The sequence below is a fragment of the Panthera leo genome, chromosome C1 (assembly GCF_018350215.1).
Source record: "Panthera leo isolate Ple1 chromosome C1, P.leo_Ple1_pat1.1, whole genome shotgun sequence".
Classification (NCBI taxonomy): Eukaryota; Metazoa; Chordata; class Mammalia; order Carnivora; family Felidae; genus Panthera; species Panthera leo.
Genome location: NC_056686.1, coordinates 182,649,980 through 182,672,608, shown reverse-complemented (window position 1 = coordinate 182,672,608; position 22,629 = coordinate 182,649,980). Strand labels below are relative to the sequence as shown.

The 22,629-nt window shown below is 39.2% G+C and overlaps 1 protein-coding gene across 2 annotated transcripts; it reads right to left on the bottom strand.

Annotated features, from left to right (window-relative positions):
• Positions 1-1,061: 1,061 nt before the first annotated feature.
• COQ10B (coenzyme Q10B) lies at positions 1,062-22,555 on the bottom strand. Of its 2 annotated transcripts, XM_042949583.1 has the most exons (6): positions 22,306-22,392; positions 21,003-21,103; positions 16,746-16,898; positions 10,338-10,530; positions 4,154-4,255; positions 1,062-2,088 (listed from the first exon to the last, which is right to left on the bottom strand). In XM_042949583.1, the coding sequence occupies exons 3-6, from the start codon at positions 16,871-16,873 to the stop codon at positions 1,921-1,923; spliced, it is 591 nt and encodes a 196-aa protein (XP_042805517.1). In that variant the 5' UTR covers positions 16,874-16,898; positions 21,003-21,103; positions 22,306-22,392; the 3' UTR covers positions 1,062-1,920. The 2 variants fall into 2 exon arrangements, with proteins under 2 accessions (XP_042805517.1, XP_042805516.1); XM_042949582.1 differs by lacking the exon at positions 21,003-21,103 and having other exon boundaries at positions 22,306-22,555.
• Positions 22,556-22,629: the final 74 nt, after the last annotated feature.

The following is a 22,629-nucleotide window of genomic DNA, read 5'->3' as shown; positions in this document are numbered from 1 at the left end:
CATGATCTCACAGCTCGTGAGTTTGAGCCCCACATCAGGCTGTGTCAAAGCAAAGCCCCCTTCAGATCCTCTGTCATCCCCTCTGCCCCTCCTTGGCTCATGCTCGCCCTCTTTCAAAAATAAACATACATTAAAAAAAGAAATTAAAAAAAGTTAATAAAGGCATTTTTTTCTCTTCCTATACGGAGAGCATTGATGACAAACTTAAGTGCATATGTTATGGCCTCTGGAGTGTTGTACTAGGTAAAGCAAACACAAGAGCATAGATACTGGAGCCAGAACGCCTGGATATGTTGTATCCTGTCTCTACCACTTACTGCAATCTGGGTTCTGACCATACTTGGGAAACCTCATGGTTTATGTGGATGGCTAGATCAAGGCATTATTTGTGTGTTCCTGGGCTCCCTGACCAAAATACCATCCACATACTCTCATAATACCAGCTCAGATCCCAACCACTAACTTAGATTCTGAACCTGGGAGTTTATCTATGGTATTTATTTATTTATTTATTTATTTTTATGGTATTTATAAGGGTAGTGGTAAAGTACAGATTTTTATTTCCATCAAAAGAAAAGTAATATGTACAGGGACAAAAAAATATCTGGATGCTATCTGCCATTTAAAAACATTTTATTTAAAAGGTAATTATATACAAGCTGCAGATACTCTGGAAAGATACAGCTTTACCTGTGTGAAGCCACAACCAGTTCCATGTGAGTGGACTGTAGGAGTACCTCACCACTGTATAACCAGCACCTGGCACACAGCAGGCACTCAAAACAGATTTACTGAAAAAAACGGATGCAAACGTGCTTTTAGGTAGCGAACGAATTATTGAGGTCCCCTGTTGATCTGAAGAAACAAAGTACTCTGATTGGAAAGGTAATGCAATGGGGTTGTTAGGTATGGAGTGAAAGGAGGGAAGAAGATCAACAATGATTAAAGGAAGACTGAATTTTGCCCAGATTTGTTTCATAAAATGCCACAATTAAACTTTACTAGGTCTATGTGAAATACATATTGAAATAATACAGGAGGATTTCAATAACCAGAATAACTGTACAAAAAATAAACAAATTAACTTTATTAAGTTACTACTTCACTCCTTAGACATTAATTTGTTTACAAAAATATGTTTGAAATACATTATTGAAAGTGAATACACACAATAAATAGAAAATAGGGATGTATGGTGCTGGAGATATATCAATCAACTTATCTTCATGTGTTGCCCACTGTTGTAGACAAAACCGGACACATAATCAACATTACTGAAAGCAGTCAAAGTACCTGGGAGAGGGCTGCAAACTACAAGAAAAGTAGCTTAAAGATCTGGACCACTCACCAAAAAAATATTCACTGTTTAATCTGGGAGTTAATCTCACTATTGATAGCGCTGAATTACCTACTACCCATAAGAATAATTTAAAAATAAGAAAAGTGCCAAGGAACCTTCATTAACAGTATTTTTAAGTCTAAGTTTCTATTTTAAATATCTGATGATTACTCGAATATCCTAAGCCAAGAGGCAGGCCCTATGACAATAAGTTATAAATAGTCTGAATTTAATAACTTAAAGGTGATAATGGTTAACATAATACATACCGTGTGAGTATCTTAACTAACCACTTTCAGGTAACGTCATAATTAAAAGGTTTAAGTTTACAGTTTCAATTTCTGGTTAAAAGTGATGACATCCTACTATTGTAAATATGCTAATAAACACATTACTTTGAATTACACTTGATTGAATTCTGTGTACACGTGGTTCCATATTCCAAGTGCAAATTCTCAACGGTGTAGGTTTATAATCAAAGCTGGGTTTAACAAATGCTTTCTAACTTCTGAAAGCAAATGATAAAAGCACTTCCTAAAAGTGAATAAAGTTATAAACAGGTGACCAGTTCTTTTTTCCCTTTACGTGTGATGAACTTCATGAAGCATTAATTCCCGAGGTATATTTGTTTCTGGACCATACAGCTTACATGCTCTTCTTTCAAAAGCAGCTACCATCTGCTTTACAACTTCGTCGAAAAACAATGTGGCAAGCTGAGAGTGCAGAAGGGAGCGGAATTCAAAAGAAATCTGTAGGAAAATGTTAATTATTTTAGGAGGATCTTTCTCTTACTCAATGTCTACTAAGGATAATGGTATTCACACTGTGAAATGGGCTGCTCGGGCTGTAAGGTAGAGTTGTACGGGTATATCTAGATGAGATTTTTACCACCCCTCAGAAGACGGAGACTTCTTTTCCACAGTAAGCACAACTACTGGCACAATAAGCCTAAGTAAACAAGGACAGTGAATTTCATTTCAGGACAAAGAATCTGCTTTTATTAAGTTAAAGATAAAACTGGAAAAAAGCTTTGCTGAATGAATACCATTTCGGTCTGTCTTCTTTCTAATGTACCCCTTTTGGATCTATCCTGTTTCCCAAAAGGAAATACAGAAGGGAAGTAACCCTTCTGATAGGTATTCCTATGAGAAGTAGTAGCAAGAAGATGAGAAGAGAACTATTTATATCTCCTCAAGATAGAAGTCAAGACAAGTGGTTCGAGAAAGAGTATTTTAAGAACCAAATATCCAGTAACTTTTAAAACTGCTTTAATTTTCCATTTTGAAGTAATTTAAAATTTGTAAGAAAGTTGCAAAAATACTACAAAGATTTCTCATACACCCATTACCCAGATTCTCCTATTTAGAAAAAAAAAATTTTTTTAAGTTTATTTTTTTGAGAGAGAGAGTGAGCGAACACAAACAGGGGAGGGGCAGAGACAAGGAGAGACAAAATCCCAAGCAGGCTCCACACCATCAGTGCAGAACCCAATATGGGGCTCAAACTCACAAACTGTGAGATGACCTGAGCTCAGATCAGGAGTCAGATGCTTAACCGACTGCAGCACCCATTCACCCTTAGATTCTCCTATTTTAATGTTTTACAGAACCACATTGCAATTATTAAAGCCAGGAAATTAAGAGAGAGTTAATGCTACTAGATAGTAACACTATTATCTAATCTACACAGGCCTTATTCAAATTTCCTCAACTGTCTCATTAATGTCCACTAATTTTTTTAATGAATGCAACTCAAGAGCTGAGAGCAGCAGCATCAAAATTATGACTATTTCTGGGGCACCTGGGTGACTCAATTGGTTGAGTGTCCAATTTTGGCTCAGGTCATGAACTCACAGTCTGTGAGTTTGAGCCCCGTACTGGGCTCTGTGCTGACAGCTCAGAGCCTGGAGCCTGCTTCAGGTTCTGTGTCTCCCTCTCTCCCTGCCCCTCCCCCGCTCACACTCTGTCTCTGTCTCTGTCTCTGTCTCTCTCTGTCAAAAATAAATAATCATTAAAAAAAAACTTAAGGGGCGCCTAGATGGCTCAGTTGGTTAAGCATCTGACTTTGGCTCAGGTCATGATCTCACAGTTTGTGAGTTTGAGCCCCACATCAGGCTCTGTGCTGACAGCTCACAGCCTGGAGCCTGCTTCAGATTCTGTGTCTCCCTCTCTCTCTGCCCTCCCCTCACTCACACTCTGTCTCTCTCTCTCTCTCTCTCTCAAATATGAATAAACATTTAAAAAATTTTTTTAAAAATTATGACTATTTCTTGAAATGCAATGCCGGAGTTGCAAATACAGAGAACAATTCATGTATTATCTGTTGGCAAAGAAAAGCCACAAGTAGCTCTAAGTTATCTATTGCTAAGGTGATGTGAACAAGAAAATGCCATAGTCCCTATTTTAAAAACATATTTTCCCCCTTTGCACTTTATCTCTGCATCATAAGATGTAGAAATCAATGTGTAGATTTCATTTGGTGTTAATAAACTGTTATTAAGCTGTTAGTAAATTCTTAATATGTGTCTTATAATCTATGGACCTGTAAAAATTAGAAAATAGAGAATGACTATTCAAGTTTTCAAGAAATAGAACAGAAAAAGAGAAGGATTCATTAGTATTCTTTCTTATAAAGTTAGTACAGAAAAAGGTATTCAACACTCAGAAATTTGAGATTTTCTGTAAGTGTCTTTCAGTAATCACTATGCACCTAAGATTAATTATGGCAACTGGATTCTAATAAATTGATTATTCCTTCTTTAACAAAACCTCACCTAATATTTGGAACAAACTGAGGGCTGTATGAGAGACTTACTGAAAAATCCAAGGTACAAGTTCTTGGGTAGCCAGGAAGACCAGGGCTAAAACGCCAAACAGTCTCCAAATGATTGAAAAGTTTCCCGTCAGTACAGGATGCCTAGGACAAAATGAAAATACAACAGGTGTAAAATACCATTTGGACTGTACAGAATCTACAGTTGAGGATGATTTCTTTTTGAAATGTTTGTAGGTCAGACCACAGGTGATAAAAACATCTCATTTTCAGCTTGGTACTAGGAAGTGACCTCTTGCCAATATACGCCAAGATTGTCAGTGCTCATTTTCACTGCTGCCACCCACTGTGCTTAGACATTCTCCAGGAGCAAAACAACGAGTGATTGTTTTGGAAGTTTATCTCCAGCCCTGCCACTTCTAAGTAATCCTGAACAAGTTAATTTCCAATACCATATTTCCTTAAATCTATAAAATGAGTATAATACCTATTTTATATCATCATATGATACAACTAAAATATTTATAAGGTATCTGGCACAGATCCCAAGTATAATTCTAGAATTCTTCTTTCCTACCCAAAGACTTCTCTTGTCAGTTACATTCACTCATTAGTCTCTATTTCTAAGGGCATCCGTGGTTCTAGTTTTCCTGAGAGTCTGGTCCTGACCAGTATCCCTGATCCATTGCTTTCTAACCTCTAATCTCTTCAGTGCTCATGTTTATTTTGTGTATGTATACACTGAAACATAATACTTAGCAATACTATGTACAGTCCATCTTGATAGTTCCCATTCTGTCTCATTAAAAGAAGGCTAAGACCCACTTAAGAGTTGCCTCCCGCAATGTGAAAAATGGTGGCCAGGTTCATAGTCACTAGTCTATTGTCAGGACTGTTTACGACTCTGAATAAAGTTCAGCTTCTTTACTTACTATCCTAAGATGGTATCTGGGCCTTCATACTGGTAGACAACTGACCTCAAGAATATGTACCACTTTCCGGGGCGCCTGGGTGGCTCAGTCGGTTGAGCGTCTGACTTCAGCTCAGGTCACGATCTCACGGTTCGTGAGTTCGAGCCCCGCATCAGGCTCTGGGCTGATGGCTCAGAGCCTGGAGCCTGCTTCCGATTCTGTGTCTCCCTCTCTCTCTGCCCCTCCCCCATTCATGCTCTGTCTCTGTCTCAAAAATAAACAAACATTAAAAAAAAAAAAAAAAGAATATGTACCACTTTCCTCAGCAGCAAACCGTCTTTTAAACCCTTGTTTCAAAGTCAACACATCCCTCCCCAATTAAGCCTTAAGTTTTCAGCTCTTTTGGCATATCCTGGGACCAATAAATGATCAAGCCCCTCTACCCCTTTTTTCTGTTAACTTATTCCCCTCAACACTTTAGACTGTCCCTCCTCTGAGCCTATACACTACAGGTTGGCAAAAGGACTTGCATAGATAAACATTTTTCCCCAAAGTGTTATTTTTTCTTCCCTAGCTTCTGTCTCCCTAAACACAGAATGCAAGATTATTTGACTATATCTGACTATATCTCCACAAATAGTTCAAATTGGAAGCCAAAGAGCTTAAAATATATTTGATGTTTATTCTTCCTCTTCATCTAAAGCCTTCTGAGTCAGTTATCACATGAAAACATGGTAGAATCATTATAAAGATCAATTGCATCCATACTAAAAAGGATTTATGAAGAAATGCTCTATTTTCACATTCATAGAAGAAAGTATTTTAATTTTTAAGGTGGAAACCAGTGAATGTTTTAAAATTTAGGGGAAGGGGGCACCTGGGTAGCTCAGTCGGTTAAGCGTCCGACTTCAGCTCAGGTCACGATCTCGCGGTCCGTGAGTTCGAGCCCCACGTCGGGCTCTGGGCTGATGGCTTGGAGCCTGGAGCCTGCTTTCGACTCTGTGTCTCCCTCTCTCTCTGCCCCTCCCCTGTTCATGCTCTGTCTCTGTCTAAAAAATAAATAAACGTTAAAAAAAAAAAAATTAAAATTTAGGGGGAGGAAAAAATAAATAAAATTTATTTAGACATGATAAAATAATAGTCATTAAAATGCTAACTACTTTATTTTTATTTTAGAGAAAGAGAATGAGCAAGCGGGAGGGAGAGTGAGAGAGAATGAATCTCAAGCAGGTTCCATGCTCAGTCCAGAGTCCACTGAGGGGCTTGATCCCACAACTATAGGATCATGACCTGAGCCAAAATTATAGACTTGAATACTCAACTGACTGAGCCACTGAACTACTCTAATAGCTAAATTTAGTCATATTATGCTGAGTCACTGGGGAGAAGTGAAAATTTTCTTCAAGGAGTTTGTTTTTTTCTTTTGTTTTGTTTTTAGAGAGACCACACGTGTGCAAGCAGGGGAGGAGCACAGGGAGAGAGAGACTCTCAAGCGGGCTCCACACCCAGCCCAGAGCCTGATACAGGGCTTGGGGCTCAATCTCATGACAGTGAGATCATGACCTGAGCGGAAATCAAGAATCGGACGTTAAACTGAGTCATCCAGGCGCCCGAAAGAGTTTGGTTTTACTGGTAGTTCAGTAATGAGCATCTAATTTTCAAAAGCATCAAAAGTTTATTATAAATCTTATTATTTCAGTTATCCAACTTTCAGGTAATACACTCTACCCTTCTTTACAATCACATAAGATGCTTACAGGAAATTTAACAATGAAGGAAAAACTGCTACTGGGAATACTCACAATATACCACTTCCCTCTGACTACTTTTTCACAAAATGTGACAGTGCTGTACTCATACGAATAATCTAGCCCAAGGACCCACAGGTTTTTACTGGTATGTTTAGACATGGCAAAAGGCTTCATTCCTAACAGGGGAGTTGCTGATCACAACAGGAGGTGTTATGATGATGACCTGCAACTAGCTGCTCTGACTGAACTGACCCAGACAATACAAACTATGGCATACAAAATTTTATATTGTGACCCAGGCAGTAAGAGTCATTGAACGGTTACCTCTATTAAATCTGCTGAAAACTTCCAAGGGCTTCTTGGTCATTATAGATTCATGTACACTAGAATTACTGACACATCACAGGCACATCTGAGGCAACTAGTGATTCACCAAAAATGTCACATGGCTTCTCCTGCTCCCTTGGTTATAATGATTTTTATTCTATAGCACATGTGTGTATGAGGTATTAAAATCCAAAACGTGAACCCAAGGACAACAGAAAATTGAACATATATAGTTGTGTGTTATGCTCAAATATATCTTTCAACAATTGACACATTAAGTGAGGCACCTTATTTTATTTTTTTTATGTTTATTTTTTTTCAATTTTTTTAATGTTTATTTATTTTTGAGACAGAGAGAGACAAAGCACGAGTGGGGAAAGGGAAGAGAGAGAGGGAGACACAGGATCCGAAGCAGGCTGCAGGCTCTGAGCCATCAGCACAGAGCCTGACGCGGGGCTTGAACTCGTCAACCGCAAGATCATGACCTGAGCCGAAGTCAGACGCTCAACCGACTGAGCCCCCCAGGTGCCCCCAATGTTTGCTTATTTTTGAAGGAGAGACAGAGTGTGAGCAGGGGAGGGGCAGAGAGAGAGAGAGAGAGAGAGAGAGAGAGAGACACAGAATCAGAAGCAGGTCCCAGGCTCTGAGCTGTCAGCACAGAGCCCGGTGTGGGGCTTGAACTCACGGACTGTGAGATCATGACCTGAGCCGAAGTCAGATGTCCAACCGACTGAGCCACCCAGGCGCCGCTATGAGACAGCTTATTTTAATGAAAAATACCTTTGCAATTTGACACAAACAGTGTGAATTTGCATAAGGTTCTTAATTTTACTAAGCCTCATAAAACTGAGATAGCAATGATAACTTCATACATGTTATTATGAAGATTTTTTTTTCTAATACAGTTTCCTCCCTCCTTGGCAGTAGTGAAAGTTACTGAGATTATGAGGAACATCTCTGGATCTGCAATAACCCAAAAAGACAGTAATGAGAACTTCTTAAGCACAAAGCTCTCATGACTCCCATCACTATAGTATTGGTGCTGAGGCCACACAAAGATGAAAAAGAGAAGCTTCCACTCACTCAAGTAGCTCAACCTTGTCAAGCAGAAATCAGATGAAGAAATAAATTATACTGCAGAGTGATAAGAGAAACAAAACATGTACAAAGCCCAGAAGAATCTCCGAAGTAGGACTGATTATTTATATTAAGGAAAGGGAGAAAGCAACATCAGACAGCTAGAATTTGAAGGACTACTAGGCAAAGAATTAAGTTCATTACAGGTAGAAGAGTGAAAAGTATGCAAAGGCACAGGGCCGCACAATAAGCACCGTATGGTGCATTCATGGAACTTGAAGATGGAAGGTACTGCCTGAACATTTAGTATATTTGTGTGTATGTGTGTATGTGTGTGTGTGTGTGTGTGTGTGTGTGTGTGTGTGTGTGTAGTGTGTACTGGGGAAGGGGTGGGGAGCAACAATAAAGCAGATGACTTAATCTTGTATGTATTAAGAAGCAAGGGAAGGTGTGTCAACTATACTTCAATTAAAATAAAAAGCCAGTGAAGGAAAGAAAAAGCTAGGGGGAGAAAATTGAGGGTTATTATTTTTTTTCTCAAGAATTCTTTTAGTTAGATATAGAATATGAAGATTTAAGTTGTAAGAGATTAACGTCAGGGGCACCTAGGTGGCTTATTCGGTTGGGTATCCAGCTCTTGATTTTAGTTCAGGTCATGCACGGTTCGTGAGATCAAGCCCCACATGGGACTCTGTCCTGACAGCATGGAGCCTGCTTGGGATTCTCTCACTCCCACTCTCCCTCTGTCAGTCCTCTGATTGTGCTCTCTCTCTCTCTCTCTCTCAAATAAACAAACATTTAGAAAAAGAGAGACTGAGGTCAGGAAACAGAAAAACATTTTCAGATTATATAGATATTCACTGGTGTCAGAAAGACTGAGCTGGAGTCTTGGCTCTGTAACCTTGGGTATTAATTCTTCTAAACCTTAATCTGCTCAACTATATGATGGAGAACAGTAACATTTGAATCTCAAAGGGCTGTTTTGAAGATTAAACAAGTAATTGAAATGCTTTAAAGCACTACAAAGAGCTCAATAAATGTTAGTGTGAGAGGCAGTGCAGTATAGTAGTAAAAATCTCCAAAACTATGAGGAAAAAGATGGAAATATTCATAATGGCAAAGCCCCCGAGTGGCACAGCCTTTTATATGAGTTCAAGTTGTGAGAGTAAGATGAGGGTGGACTCCAAAGTCAGCCTCACTGGACAGCAGACTCTCTGATATGAGAGCTGCACCTCCTTCAATGCCTAACAAGGAGCTGACGAAGGCATTTAGCTCTGGCCAATTACCAAGAAATGATATTTTGTGGGCATAAAACACAACTACACTTTAAGTATTTGGCCACGAAACTCTAGGAATTCAAAAGAACTCTATGGAATTCTGCCGTTTTGTGTATTTAAGCCTCAGTACCTTTTCTATATGTGCATTCTCCTTTGACAAGGTAAAATAATCAACAGAATGCATGTAATAGCACTTGGCATTTCAGTACCGCCACATGGCAGTATGACCTTGACAGTGTTCATGTTCTCATTTATATCTTTTCTACCTTCATTCTCTCACCACTGTCCTTTCCTTAACTTAAAAAAACCAAAAAATCAAAAAAACAAACTAGCACAAAAATTAAAACAGTTCTCACTTGTGCGGTCCAATCTTTTCTAAGGGGCAATAGTCCTCAACTGAAGAAAAAAAAGAAAAAGCTTCTTATTTCCATATTCTAGTCAAATTTCTATTTGGCAAGAATAACACCAATACTGGATAAAACAGCACAGTTAGAAGACATAAGAAATCATTTGTTTGTTCCTTCCTTCTCTGATTAGTTTAGGGACATTCTTTCAAGCTATTATACTTTAACTCACTTGATATAATCAACATTTGGGAAAGATTTAAAAACAACAAAAACTGGGCGCCTGGGTGGCGCAGTCGGTTAAGCGTCCGACTTCAGCCAGGTCACGATCTCGCGGTCCGTGAGTTCGAGCCCCGCGTCAGGCTCTGGGCTGATGGCTCAGAGCCTGGAGCCTGTTTCCGATTCTGTGTCTCCCTCTCTCTCTGTCCCTCCCCCGTTCATGCTCTGTCTCTCTCTGTCCCAAAAATAAATAAACGTTGAAAAAAAAAAAAAAAAAAAAAAAAAAAATTAAAAAAAACAACAAAAACTAAAACTATTACCTTTACCAAATGTGGTTTCACCAAGGTTACTACTGATGTATAGCGCTCCAACACAGGTGGAAACCCAATTTCTAATCGTGTTTTGCAATACCCAGTTCTCTTCGATATTACATCTGATTTTTTGCACCAAGGAACAAAATGCTTGTAATCTTCCATTCCTGATACCACATCATACATTTCCTGCATAGAATATCTTAAAAAAAAAAAAAAAGAGAAAGAGAGAAAGGTGTTAACTGCACCTAGTTATATGGCATACATATATTTTAAATTGAATATGAGGGGCACCTGGGTGCCTCACTCGGTTAAGCCTCTGACTCTCAGGCTCAGGTCATGATCTCGCAGTTCATAAGGCTGAGCCCCACACTGGGCTCTGCACTGACTCCGTGAAGCTGGCTTGGGATTCTCTCTCTTTCTTTCTCAACGCCTTCCCAACTTGCTGCCTTTCAAAATAAATAAACAAACTTTAAGAAATAATTAAAAGGGGCACCTGGGTGGCTCAGTCAGTTAAGCATCTGACTTCGGCTCAGGTCATGATCTCACGGTCCGTGAGTTTGAGCCCCACGTCAGGCTCTGTGCTGACAGCTCGGAGCCTGGAGCCTGCTTCGGATTCTGTGTCTCCCTCTCTCTGACCCTCCCCCGTTCATACTCTGTCTCTCTCTGTCTCAAAAATAAATAACGTTAAAAAATAATAATTAAAATAATTAAAAAATAAAAAAATTATAATCAAATACATACTTTAAAGTTTACTTATTAATTTATTTTAGTAATCGCTATACCCAATGTGGGGCTTGAACTCACAATCCTGAAATCAAGCATTGCATGCTCTTCTGACCAAGCCAGCCAGACAACCCCTCCTTTTTTTAAGTTTATTTATTTATTTTTATTAAAAAAAATTTTTTTTTAATGTTTATTTATTATTTTGAGAGAAAGACACCATCAGCAGGAGGAGGGACACACAGAGAGGAAGACACAGAACCTGAAGCAGGCTCCAGGCTCTGAGCTGCCAGCGCAGAGTCCAACGCGCCGTTCGAACCCACAAACCTTGAGATCATGACCTGAGCCAACGTGAGACACTTAACTGACTGAGCCACCCAGGCACCCCTGTTTTTTTAAGGTCAAATATACACTTTAGAGCAAAGAAATTTACAACATATTGTTACATGAAAAAAAGCACACTACAAAGTAGACAGGATATGCATGATTCTATTATCCATTTAAGAAAAATTATACATAGGGGCACCTGGGTGGCTCAGTCAGTTAAGCATCTGACTTTGGCTCAGGTCATGATCTTGCAGTTTGTGGGTTTGAGACCCATGTTGGGCTCTGTGCTGACAGCTCAGAGCCTGGAGCCTGTTTCGGATTCTGTGTCTCCCTCTCTCTCTGACCCTCCCCCGTTCATGCTCTGTCTCTCTCTGTCTCAAAAATAAACGTTAAAAAAAATTAAAAAAGAAAAATTATAAGTAAATTCTATATTTCTCACTTTTAAACACCTGATGTTTACTTCTTCCTGAAACTAATTGTTAGGGTAACAGACTATGTGCAATGAAAATCTGGAAGGACACAGATTAAACAATAGTTTTTAACTCAAGAAAAAGAAGTAGGAATAAAGATCGACTCTCTTAGTACATATTCTTATATATTGTTAGATTTTTATACAAGTATGTAGTATTTTTGTAATTAAAAAAGGAAACTATTCTAGAACATAAAGGAAACATCTCATTCTTTTCATGAGCCAGCATAACACTCCATCAACCCAAACCTGACCAAGAACATAAAAAATAAAATCTATAGACCAATGTCACCTGTGACTACTAAGGCAAAAATTATAATTATCAGCAAATAAAATCCAGAAATACATTTTGAAAAAAACATTATCAAATGCAACTCTTTTAAAGATGCACGGATGGCTTAACACCAAGAATTCTATTATTATAACCATATTAACCAAAAGAAAAATTGTGATTCCCTCCATAAATGGTAAAATACCAAAAGCATTCTCATTAGAGTTAGAAATAAAACAAAGATGCTAGTTATCATTGTTATGTAACATTGTTCTGAAAGTATTAGCTGAAGTAAAATCAGAGTATGAAATATGAGGCATATGTATGGAGAAGAATAAGACAAGAGTATCAGTTGGCAGGTGATATGACTATCAATTCAGAAGATAAGCAATTCAGAATTCAGTAAGGTAACCTGTTAAAGAACCTTTAAAAATAAGTACTTTTCCTACACTAACAAGAACCAGTTATAAAACAGCACAGAATTGCAAAATACCTACAAATAAATTCAACAAAAAAACTTAAGGGCCTAAACGTAAAACAAACAGAAACAACAACAGTCTATGGATACAAAAGACGAGCGGATGATGAGAGCCAGATACGTATTATTCTTATAAAAACTGAACACTGTTAAAACATAATTCACCTCAAAACGGTAATAGGAATTTACACCACCACCAAGACCATGATGGCTGGGACTATAATTCTGCCCCCCTCCAATCCCTTCAACAAGTACATGGTCATAATCAACCAGGCCACACCCTACAACTACCCAGTGCCCCTCCCAGATGATGGGAACATGCCCAAGGTGTCCAGCCACCCCCAGGACTCCGGGCCCAAGTCTGGAGTGGCTGAAGAAACTGTGAGCACCTCCAGTTGCAGGGAGGACACATCCTCCCATGGCCAATAATATGTGAAAAGTGAAAGAAGAAAAATTATACAGTAATTTAAACAATCCCAATTTAAATTACAAAAGGGAAGTTTCAGAATAAGACAGAATGAGTCTTTATGAATGTTTAAATTAATCTTTATGAGCATGAAATGAGGCCCACACCAGAGGGGAGGGAAAATCACCCTACCCCCTTGGTTTTAGTTACTTTGAAATAAAGGCCAAAGTAAGTCCCATGAAGAAGTATGAAACCTTGTAGCCTGGAACTTAATTGTTATAAAAATAGTCTACAACAACTCAGAAAGCAGTATATACAGCATAGTGGTCAAGGAGATGGACTTTATACTCAGGAAGGACTGTGCTCAAGTATCAACCCTAAAACATAGTAAGCCACATGACCCTGGGTAGGCTGTTTAACCTCTCAATTTTATGTTCTTCATCCATAACTAAAAAGTACCTCTATGGGGTTCTTCTGAGGGTTAAGTGAAATCGTTTTGCCATACTGCACAATGCTTAATAAGCACTTAATAAACGTAGCTAATATGTGTTTATGTCAAATACAGGGGGAAAAGATAAGATAGAGATCACTGGATAAGGCCAATTTGCAATAAAAAGAATTTTAGCCTGAGAAAGAATAAGGAAGCAAGCAATAATAAGTAAATACATTGGAAAAAATAATCTTTGAAAAAAATAATCTTTGGAATCATACTTCATGTACATTATCTCTCTGAGCTTCAGTTTCCTCATCTCTATAATAAGAATAACAACACCTAATATACATGGCTATTGTGAGAATTAAATGAAACAGTAAAGTACCCAGTAACAGCTGTCAAATGCCAGGTACACAGTAAAAGGAGATATTAACAGTGATTCAAAAGTAAAGCAGGCCAGGGGTGCCTGGGTGGCTGAGTTGGTTTAGCATCTGACTCTGGATTTCAGCTCAGGTCCTGATCTCACAGTCTGTGGGTTTGAGCCCTGTATTGGGCTCTGTGCTGGCAGCTTGGAGCCTGCTTGGGATTCTCTCCCTCTCTCTGCCCCTCCACTGCTCACGCATGGGCTCTCTCTCAAAATAAATAAATATTTTTTTTAAAAAGTAGACCAATTCACTATTAATCTTTTTATTGCCATTTCTTCTTTTAACTGATACCAGCTCTGGCAAAGATGTCTACCTATCCAATTATTTAGGCTCACTTCACATGGTATACTTGCTGGGAAGAAGATGCCCATCAGGAGGCTACTATTTCCTGGCACAAAAACAGACACTCAGATCAATGGAACAGAATAGAGAACCCAGAAATGGACCCACAAACGTATGGCCAACTAATCTTTCACAAAGCAGGAAAGAATATCCAATGGAATAAAGACAGTCTCTTCAGCAAGTGGTGCTGGGAAAACTGGACAGCAATATAGAGAAGAATGAACCTGGACCACTTTCTTACACCATCCACAAAAATAGAAAAATGGATGAAAGACCTAAACGTAAGACAGGAAGCCATCAAAATCCTCGAGGAGAAAGCAGGCAAAAAACCTCTTTGACCTCAGCCACAACAAGTTCTTACTCAACACATCTCTGGAGGCAAGGGAAACAAAAGCAAGAATGAACTACTGGGACCTCATCAAAATAAAAAAGCTTCTTCTGCACAGCAAAGGAAACAATCAGTAAAACTAAAAGGCAACCAACAGAATGGGAGATCTGCAAATGACACATCAGATAAAGAGTTAGTATCCAAAATCTATAAAGAACTTATAAAACTCAACACCCAAAAAACAAATAATCCAGTGAAGAAATGGGCAAAAGACATGCATAGACACGTCTCCAAAGAAGGCATCAAGATGGCCAACCAACACATGAAAAAATGCTCAACATCACTTATCATCAGGGAAATACAAATCAAAACCACAATGAGATACCACCTCACACTTGTCAGAATGGCTAACATTAACAACTCAGGCAACAACAGATGTTGGCGAGGATGCGGAGAGAGGAGTTCCTCTGTACTGCTGGTGAGAATGCAAACTGGTGCAGCCACTCTGGAAAAGAGTATGGAGACTCCTCAAAAAATTAAAAATAGAACTACCCTATGACCCAGCAATTGCAATACTAGGTATTTATCCACGGGATACAAGTGTGCTGTTTCAAAGAGACACATGCACCCCCATGTTTATAGCAGCACTATCAATAATAGCCAATGTATGGAAAGAGCCCAAACGTCCATCGACAGATAAATGGATAAAGAAGATGTGGTATATATATATATATATATATACAATGGAGTATTACTTGGCAATCTAAAAGAATGGAATCTTGCCATTTGCAACTATGTGGACGGAACTGGAGAGTATTATGCTAAGCGAAATTAGTCAGAGAAAGACAAATATCGTATGACTTCACTCATATGAGGAATTTAAGATACAAAACAGATGAATATAGGGAAGGGAAGCAAAAAGAATATACAAACAGGGAGGGGGGACAAAACATAAGAGACTCTTAAATATGGAGAACAAACAGAGGGTTGCTGGAGGGGTTGTGGGAGGGGGGATTGCTAAATGGATAAGGGGCATTAAGGAATCTACTCCTGAAATCGTTGTTGTACTATATGCTAACTAACTTGGATATAAATTAAACAATAAACAGATTTAAAAAAAAAAAAGGAAGCTATTATTCCCAGTACCCCACTTGCATTTAGATGGGATTATGTAACTAGTTCTTCCCAATAATCCCTTCCAAATCAATATGGTTTAGAATCAGGTATACCTTTTTAAGAGACTCTGAAGACTAAGGAATTACAAAGGTACAAGTTAGATGGAGCCCGGTTCATAAATTGCTGTGCATGGATGGGGAGTACTCACTTGAACTTTACATAAGGAAGAAATAAACTTCTGGGTTTTACCTATATAGCTGCTAGCTTTACCTTAACCAATACAGTGACTTAGCCAGTAATAAAGATGACTTTAGTGACAAAAGTGGAGTCTGCTGAAAGTCCTTTACTACAGAAAACTACTACAGAAGGGAAAGAGCAAGTGGAAAAATTCATGAAATGCACTTTTACAAGAATTCATGTAATACTTAATGGCCTGTTAAGAATTAAGACCCCCTTGTAGAAATTCCCCTATGAACAGATGCTGTATTTCTGGTTTAGCAGAACTGCAGTCTCTCTATTCTCTCCTGTGTATATGCCTAGATCAGGGGTCAAACCTGGCCTATTGCCTCGTTTTGTAAATAAAGTTTTATTAGCACATAGCCACACCCACTTATTAACTACAGGCTATAGTAGTAGGTCTTTTGGGCTATAATTCCAATGACAGAGTTGAGTAGCTGCTACAGAGATAGTATGGTCCACAAAACCTAACATATTTACTCTCTGGCCCTTTACAGAAAAAGTTTGCCAACCTATGCTCTAGGTGGTAGGAGCCTCTTAGCACATCTGCATGTTACTTACCTATGCATGTGTATATGTTAGGGAGCTATATAAACATATTGGGCCCAACAAATCACTAATGTTGCCACTACAGAAATGAACAGTGTACAAAAATACAGGTCATAAACAGTTCAGTTATTTCCTTTATATGTCAAGATTTAAATCTATCCTATAAAGTCACTACATAATTATGTTAATTCAACAAATATTTATAAAACAGCAAAAGCTATGGAAAGGCCAATCCAGAAAAACCAGAGCTTACTCTGTAAGAAGAAAATCCAGAAAAAAAAGTCATGATACAAGAAAGTTATTATATACAAACCCTATAATTCTCCTCTCTGAATATTCTTTTCTTTTGTTTATTAATGGCGCAGCAATTCTGAAGAAAGTTCTTGCATATATCTCCTTAGGCAAAACTAAGGAGGTATATAGTGGAAGAGTTCTGCTCATCAGTGTACCACAGGAAGCAAAATATCTAAAAGACAAAAATTACCTGATTTAGAATGGCATTGAAAATTAAGAGGAAACACAAATTACAGACTGTAAAATACTATCACACTTTATTTTTTTAAAGTAAGCTCTACACCCAACGTGGGTGTCAAACTCATGACCATGAGATCAGGAGTTGCTGCTCCACCAACTGCGCCAGTCTGGCCTCCCAGTAACTATCACACTTTGGAAGGCTTTGCAACTTTAGAATATTACACACACACACACACACACACACACACACACACACACACACAGAATTGTGTGCACATGCATGCACAAGCACACAGAAAAAAAATTTATTAAGTACCATGAAGAAAACTAAACATAACAGCTTACAGTTTGGGTTAGAAGTTCCTGGCACAAAAGGGATCTCTCCCAGAAAGTTGGCTTTCAGTCTACCATCACGTATTACATATTCTTCCCATACACTTGCTAGAATATTCATCAACTATTTTCTCTTTGTTAATGTAAACTCTTCCCCCAATGTGGGGCTTGAACTCATGACCCCGAGGCCATGAGTCCCATGGTCTACTGACTGAGCCAGCCAGGTGCCCCTCATCATCTATTCGACTCATCTATCCAGGTTGTTTTCTCAGCTGGATCCACAGAGGTTCTTTAATTCCTTTTTTTTTTTTTTTTAATTTTGAGAGAGAGAACATGCACACAAAAGTGGGGGAGGTGCAGAAAGAGGGAGGAGAGAGAGAGAATCCCAAGCAGGCTCCCCAGCGTAAGCAAAGAACCTGACATGGGCTCAAACTCAAGAATCTTGATATCATGACCAGAGCCAAAGTTGGACACTTAACCGATTGATCCAGCCAGGTGCCCCAGGTTCCTTAATTCTTGACCTACTCTGAGACTTGAGATTGGAAATCTAGTGGCCCTTTCAGAACTGTTGCTCTATACTCCTTTACCTTCCAGTCTCCCTTTCAATGCGTATATGTAAAAACACATATCAAAGAAATTAGAATATTAGTTGTTTGGGTGCTTCTAAATATAGGTGCCTGATACACTTGTTTTCACCTGAATATTTCTGCCTTTCCCTAATAAGATTATTGTATAACTATTTTATACTATTATTTATGTATTAGTTCACATACTCATTGAGATCGTGTTCTGTGCTAGGCACTAGGGATATAATGGTAAAAATAAAAATTAACTGTATGAGAATTACTTTGTAGTTGAGCATTCAAAAGAAGTGCTAAGAAAGAAAGGGGGTGGGGACACATAATTAGGAGCTCCTTTTGATAGGGCAGTCTCAGAAGTCCTCTAACGTTATACTTCAGCTGAGATATAACAGGAGTTAGCCATATAAAGAGAGAAATAGGTATGTATGTGCATAATAAATGTGTATGTGTATGCATACACACACAGTGTATGTGAGTGTAGTATATGGAAGGAGGGGAGGTAGGCAGGGGGCATTCCAGGTAGTAGGGAAAGAGCCTGGCAGTATCCACAGACTGAAAAAGACTAACAGTGTAGTATCAGTAAAGCAAGCCAGGAGAGTACTATGAAATAATATTAAACTGGTTGGAGCTAGATCATGCTGGGAATTATTAACCAGGATAAAGCAATTTGGATTTTATCCTCAATGAGAAGCTTTTGGAGAATTCCAAGTAAAAGAGTACTATTTCATTAGATCAAATCTTCAAATTATTTTTTAAAAGGGGAATGGAGGGCCTGGTGAAATCTTATGTCATCATACATAAAATTTGTTTTATAAATAGAATTTACACATAAATAAAATTTCTTTGGACATAGACACCCTACAATTTGGCTGGGGAGGAAGAAACAATCAAGTTAAACAAGGAATAGTTGAAGAAATTGGGAATATTCAGCCAGAAGGATGATACCTGAGGTATGGTTCCAAAACATAAACAAGAAGCCCAATCGGAGGGAGACAAATTTAGGCTCCATAATACTGGAAAGAACTTTTGATAATTCCTTTTTTAAAAAATATACATTTATTTTTGAAAGAGAAAGCGTGTGCCTGCGTTGTCAGCAGACACACACACACACCCGCACACACGAGCAGAGGAGGGGCAGAGAGAGGGAACAGAGGATCTGAAGCAGGCTCTGTGCTGACAGCAGAGTCCAATGTGGGGCTCCAACTTAGAAACCGTGAGATCATGACCTGAGCCGAAGTTGGTTGCTTAACTAACTAAGCCACCCAGGTGCCCCAAGAAAGAACTTTTGAACAATTAATACTCTTTATAAAAATTAGGTGGTCTTATTCCAGACAATGAAATAAAGGTTAATGAAAATGGTTAAGCTAAACACTGATAACTATTTGTCAAAATGTAATGGTAAAGAAATCAGACATATGAACTATATAGGTGAACTTACTGGCCTCTTTTTAAGACTTTAAAAGGATTTTTCACCCAACTGTAAGTAACAATTCAAAATACAAACAAGGGGATAAAAATATTGCAAAACAAGACAGCTTTCTAAATTCTAGGTTTTTAGGACATCACAAGTAGTATTTGATTTTTTAATGATGGTAAGAGCATATTTTAAAGATATCTCTATTATTTTTAATCAAAAGATATTTTAGATAAATTCATCTCCTAGAGAAAAATGTTACCAATTTAGATAGATTCATCTAGAGAGAATAATGGTGTTAAGTGTTTCCAAAAATCTTTAAAAATATGATTAGTTATGTGAATCTTATTTTAAAGGCAGAGATAATATTAAAATAAGCCTATTGTGGGGCGCTTGGATGGCTCAGGTCATGATCTCACAGTTGGGATAGAGCTTCACATTGGGCTCTGTGCTGACAGCATGGAGCCTGCTTGAGATTTTCTCTCTCTTCCTCTCACTCTCAAAATAATTTTTAAAAAGAGCCTATTGTGATTTTTTTTTTTTTAGAGTAAAACTACAGAGTTTTCTTAGAAGTAGGATAATACCGGGGCACTTGGGTGACTCAGTCAGTTAAGCTTCTGACTTCGGCTCAGGTCAGGAACTCGAGGTTTGTGAATTCGAGCTTCGCGGCAGGCTCTGTGCTGACAGCTCAGAGCCTGGAGCCTGCGTGGGAATCTACATCTCCCTCTCTCTCTGTCCCTCCCCCATTCATGCTCCCCCTCTCTCAAAAATAAAAAATAAAACATTAAAAATTTTTTTAAGAAAGTGGGATTATACCAACGTAAGTGAATGACAGTTACTCTGCTAAATGAAGCAGATCAGTGGAAATAGCATAATTCGGCAATTAATTTAGCTTCTCCTTTAAAAAAAATTTTTTTTAAGGTTTATTCATTTTTGAGAGACAGAGCACGAGCAGGGGGAGGGGAGAGAGAAAGTGAGACACAGAATCCGAAGCAGGCTCCAGGCTCTGAGCCGTCAGCACAGAGCCTGACACAGGGCCCGAACCCACAACCCACGAGATCATGACCTGAGCCGAAGTCAGACGCTCAACTGACTGACTTCAGCTCAGGTCATGATCTTAGGGTTTGTGAGTTCGAGCCCCATGTCAGGCTCTGTGAAGACAGCTTGGAGTTCGGATTCTGTCTCAATCTCTCTGCCCCTCCCCTACTCACAGTGTGTGTGTGTGTGTGTGTGTGTGTGTGTGTGTGTGTCTCCCTCCCTCTCTCTCTCAAAAATAAATAAATATTTAAAAATATTTAAAAAAGAAGCCACATAAAATAATTTAGGATCTCTGTTAGCCATATTGATTACAACCCAAATCTGGTGTACAAAATACCTGATCACCTGTTCCCTTTCTAGGACATTCTTTAGCTGTCTTTGTTATAACAGTTTTACCTATTTTCCCCACTTTTGTTACCTATTATCAGAAGCCAATTATGTGACAGATATTGAAAACACTTATTAATAATTTTCTGATAAATCAGTATCAGAAAAGGCAGCATTTCTGTGATAAACCTTTATTTAAAAAGATAAAACCGTTGCTCCTGAGAGATGAACTGGTTGCCTATGAAGCTTTTCACTGTATATGGTTTTGAATTTTGTATCAAGTTTATGTAATACCATGGCCCCAACCTCCCACTCTACCTCCCCCAAAAGAAAACACACACACACATACACATATACATATAAAAACCCTTATACAATCTGATTACAACTGTAAAGGAAATACCTGTGTTTAAAGCAAGCTAATAGTTTTCCTGATGAGTCTGCATACTATGGTTACAAGCCCTGGACCGCACATCTATTTTCACACACTATCAAGAATGACGTCTTAAAAAAAAAAAAAAAAAAAGAATAACGTCTTCAACTGTAATGAAGAGTCATACAGTCATATATATCGTTAAACCATGATATTAAAACTGAATCAGAGGAAGGACAGTTTTTTGTTACTAAACTTCCGATACTACATCTCACCCTACTATAATAAACGCCACAACCTATGTTAGTGCTTGCGCCTAAAATGAGCTCATAAACTCCTTCCCTCTTCATTATTATAAACAGTAAATACTTGTCTTGGAATTTAAACCTTAATGTAATCACTAAAACAATTTTTTTTCTTAAAACTGATTAGAACTACTTTTTCAAGTTATTTCCTTTAACAAGACTTCAGTTTCAACCAATATTTGGTTAAAAAGATTTAGAGTTGGCTGGGGGTTTGATACTTGAAAAATTCTTTAAATCTAAATTCTTGGAGTTCAACATTTGTGCTTTCTCCCTTCATCCTGTACTGTTTACAACTGAATACATTTTAAATACTAACTTTAGTTTTCGAGCATTAATTTATTACAAAGTCATCAAGAAAAGGAAACTAAGGGGTGGAAGTATGGAATCATTCATGTCTCCACCTCCACCCACCAAAAAGGAGCCAACCAGGAAAATCCAAAGCTGGTTCAAGGTTACAGGACCTCTAAGTTACAGTCTAGCGGGGAAAAAAAATCCAGGTCCCCTACTATGGCTACATTTAGTTTTGCAAGCACCAAAGGGTGGAAGCAAACGTCTCCTACCAAAAACTGGGAAAGTATGTCTGGCCACTTGGCACGCTAGAGGAAAAGAAGGAGGCTCACCGCCGGGCCACAAACTCCCACAGCCCGGGCACCCAGCAACTCTGCCGCAAAGTTAAAAGAGCAGCAACAGCAGCAGGCCGTAGGGGAGGAGACCGGAAGAGCTCCAAGTTACCCTTTTTCCGAATTGCTCTATCAGCTGCTGCTAAAGTCGCTCCGCCGATGATTCACTACCTCTCGCGAGGGAAGCGAGTCACCAACTCAGACGGGTGTCTGGAACAGGCCCACGAACCTCTGGCCGGGGTGATGGGCGCAAAACCTGAACTCCTCAAACGCAGGAGACCCTCTCCCTCTGGAGACGCGGAAATGCATCCGGTCAGGCTACCCCTCGCCCCAAGTCTCCTCGGTCCCCCAACTCAGCAAGCCGGGGCCGAAGGCTACCCTCACTGCAGCACCCCCGTTGTTTATTACCTGACGTTCCGGGTAGGCCTCTGCGCCGGAGCCGGGGTTCCGGCCGCTGCTGTCGACTTTGGACGGCATCCCGAAACCACCTTTCTCAGGGCCCCCTGACCGGCCCGAGCTGCCATGATAGTCTCACTGAAGCCGGTCCTCACCTCCGGGACCTGGTCCTCGGTGCCGCCCTTCTGTGGCCCGCGGAGCCGCCCGGCTCCGGCGCCTTCCAACCAATCAGCGGGCCCCTTGAGCTGCCAGACACGCCCTCTCTTCCCACCCCGAAAGCGCATAACTGACGCAAGCTCCCGCTGCCGTAAGGCCGACTGTAAATGCCTCGTCATC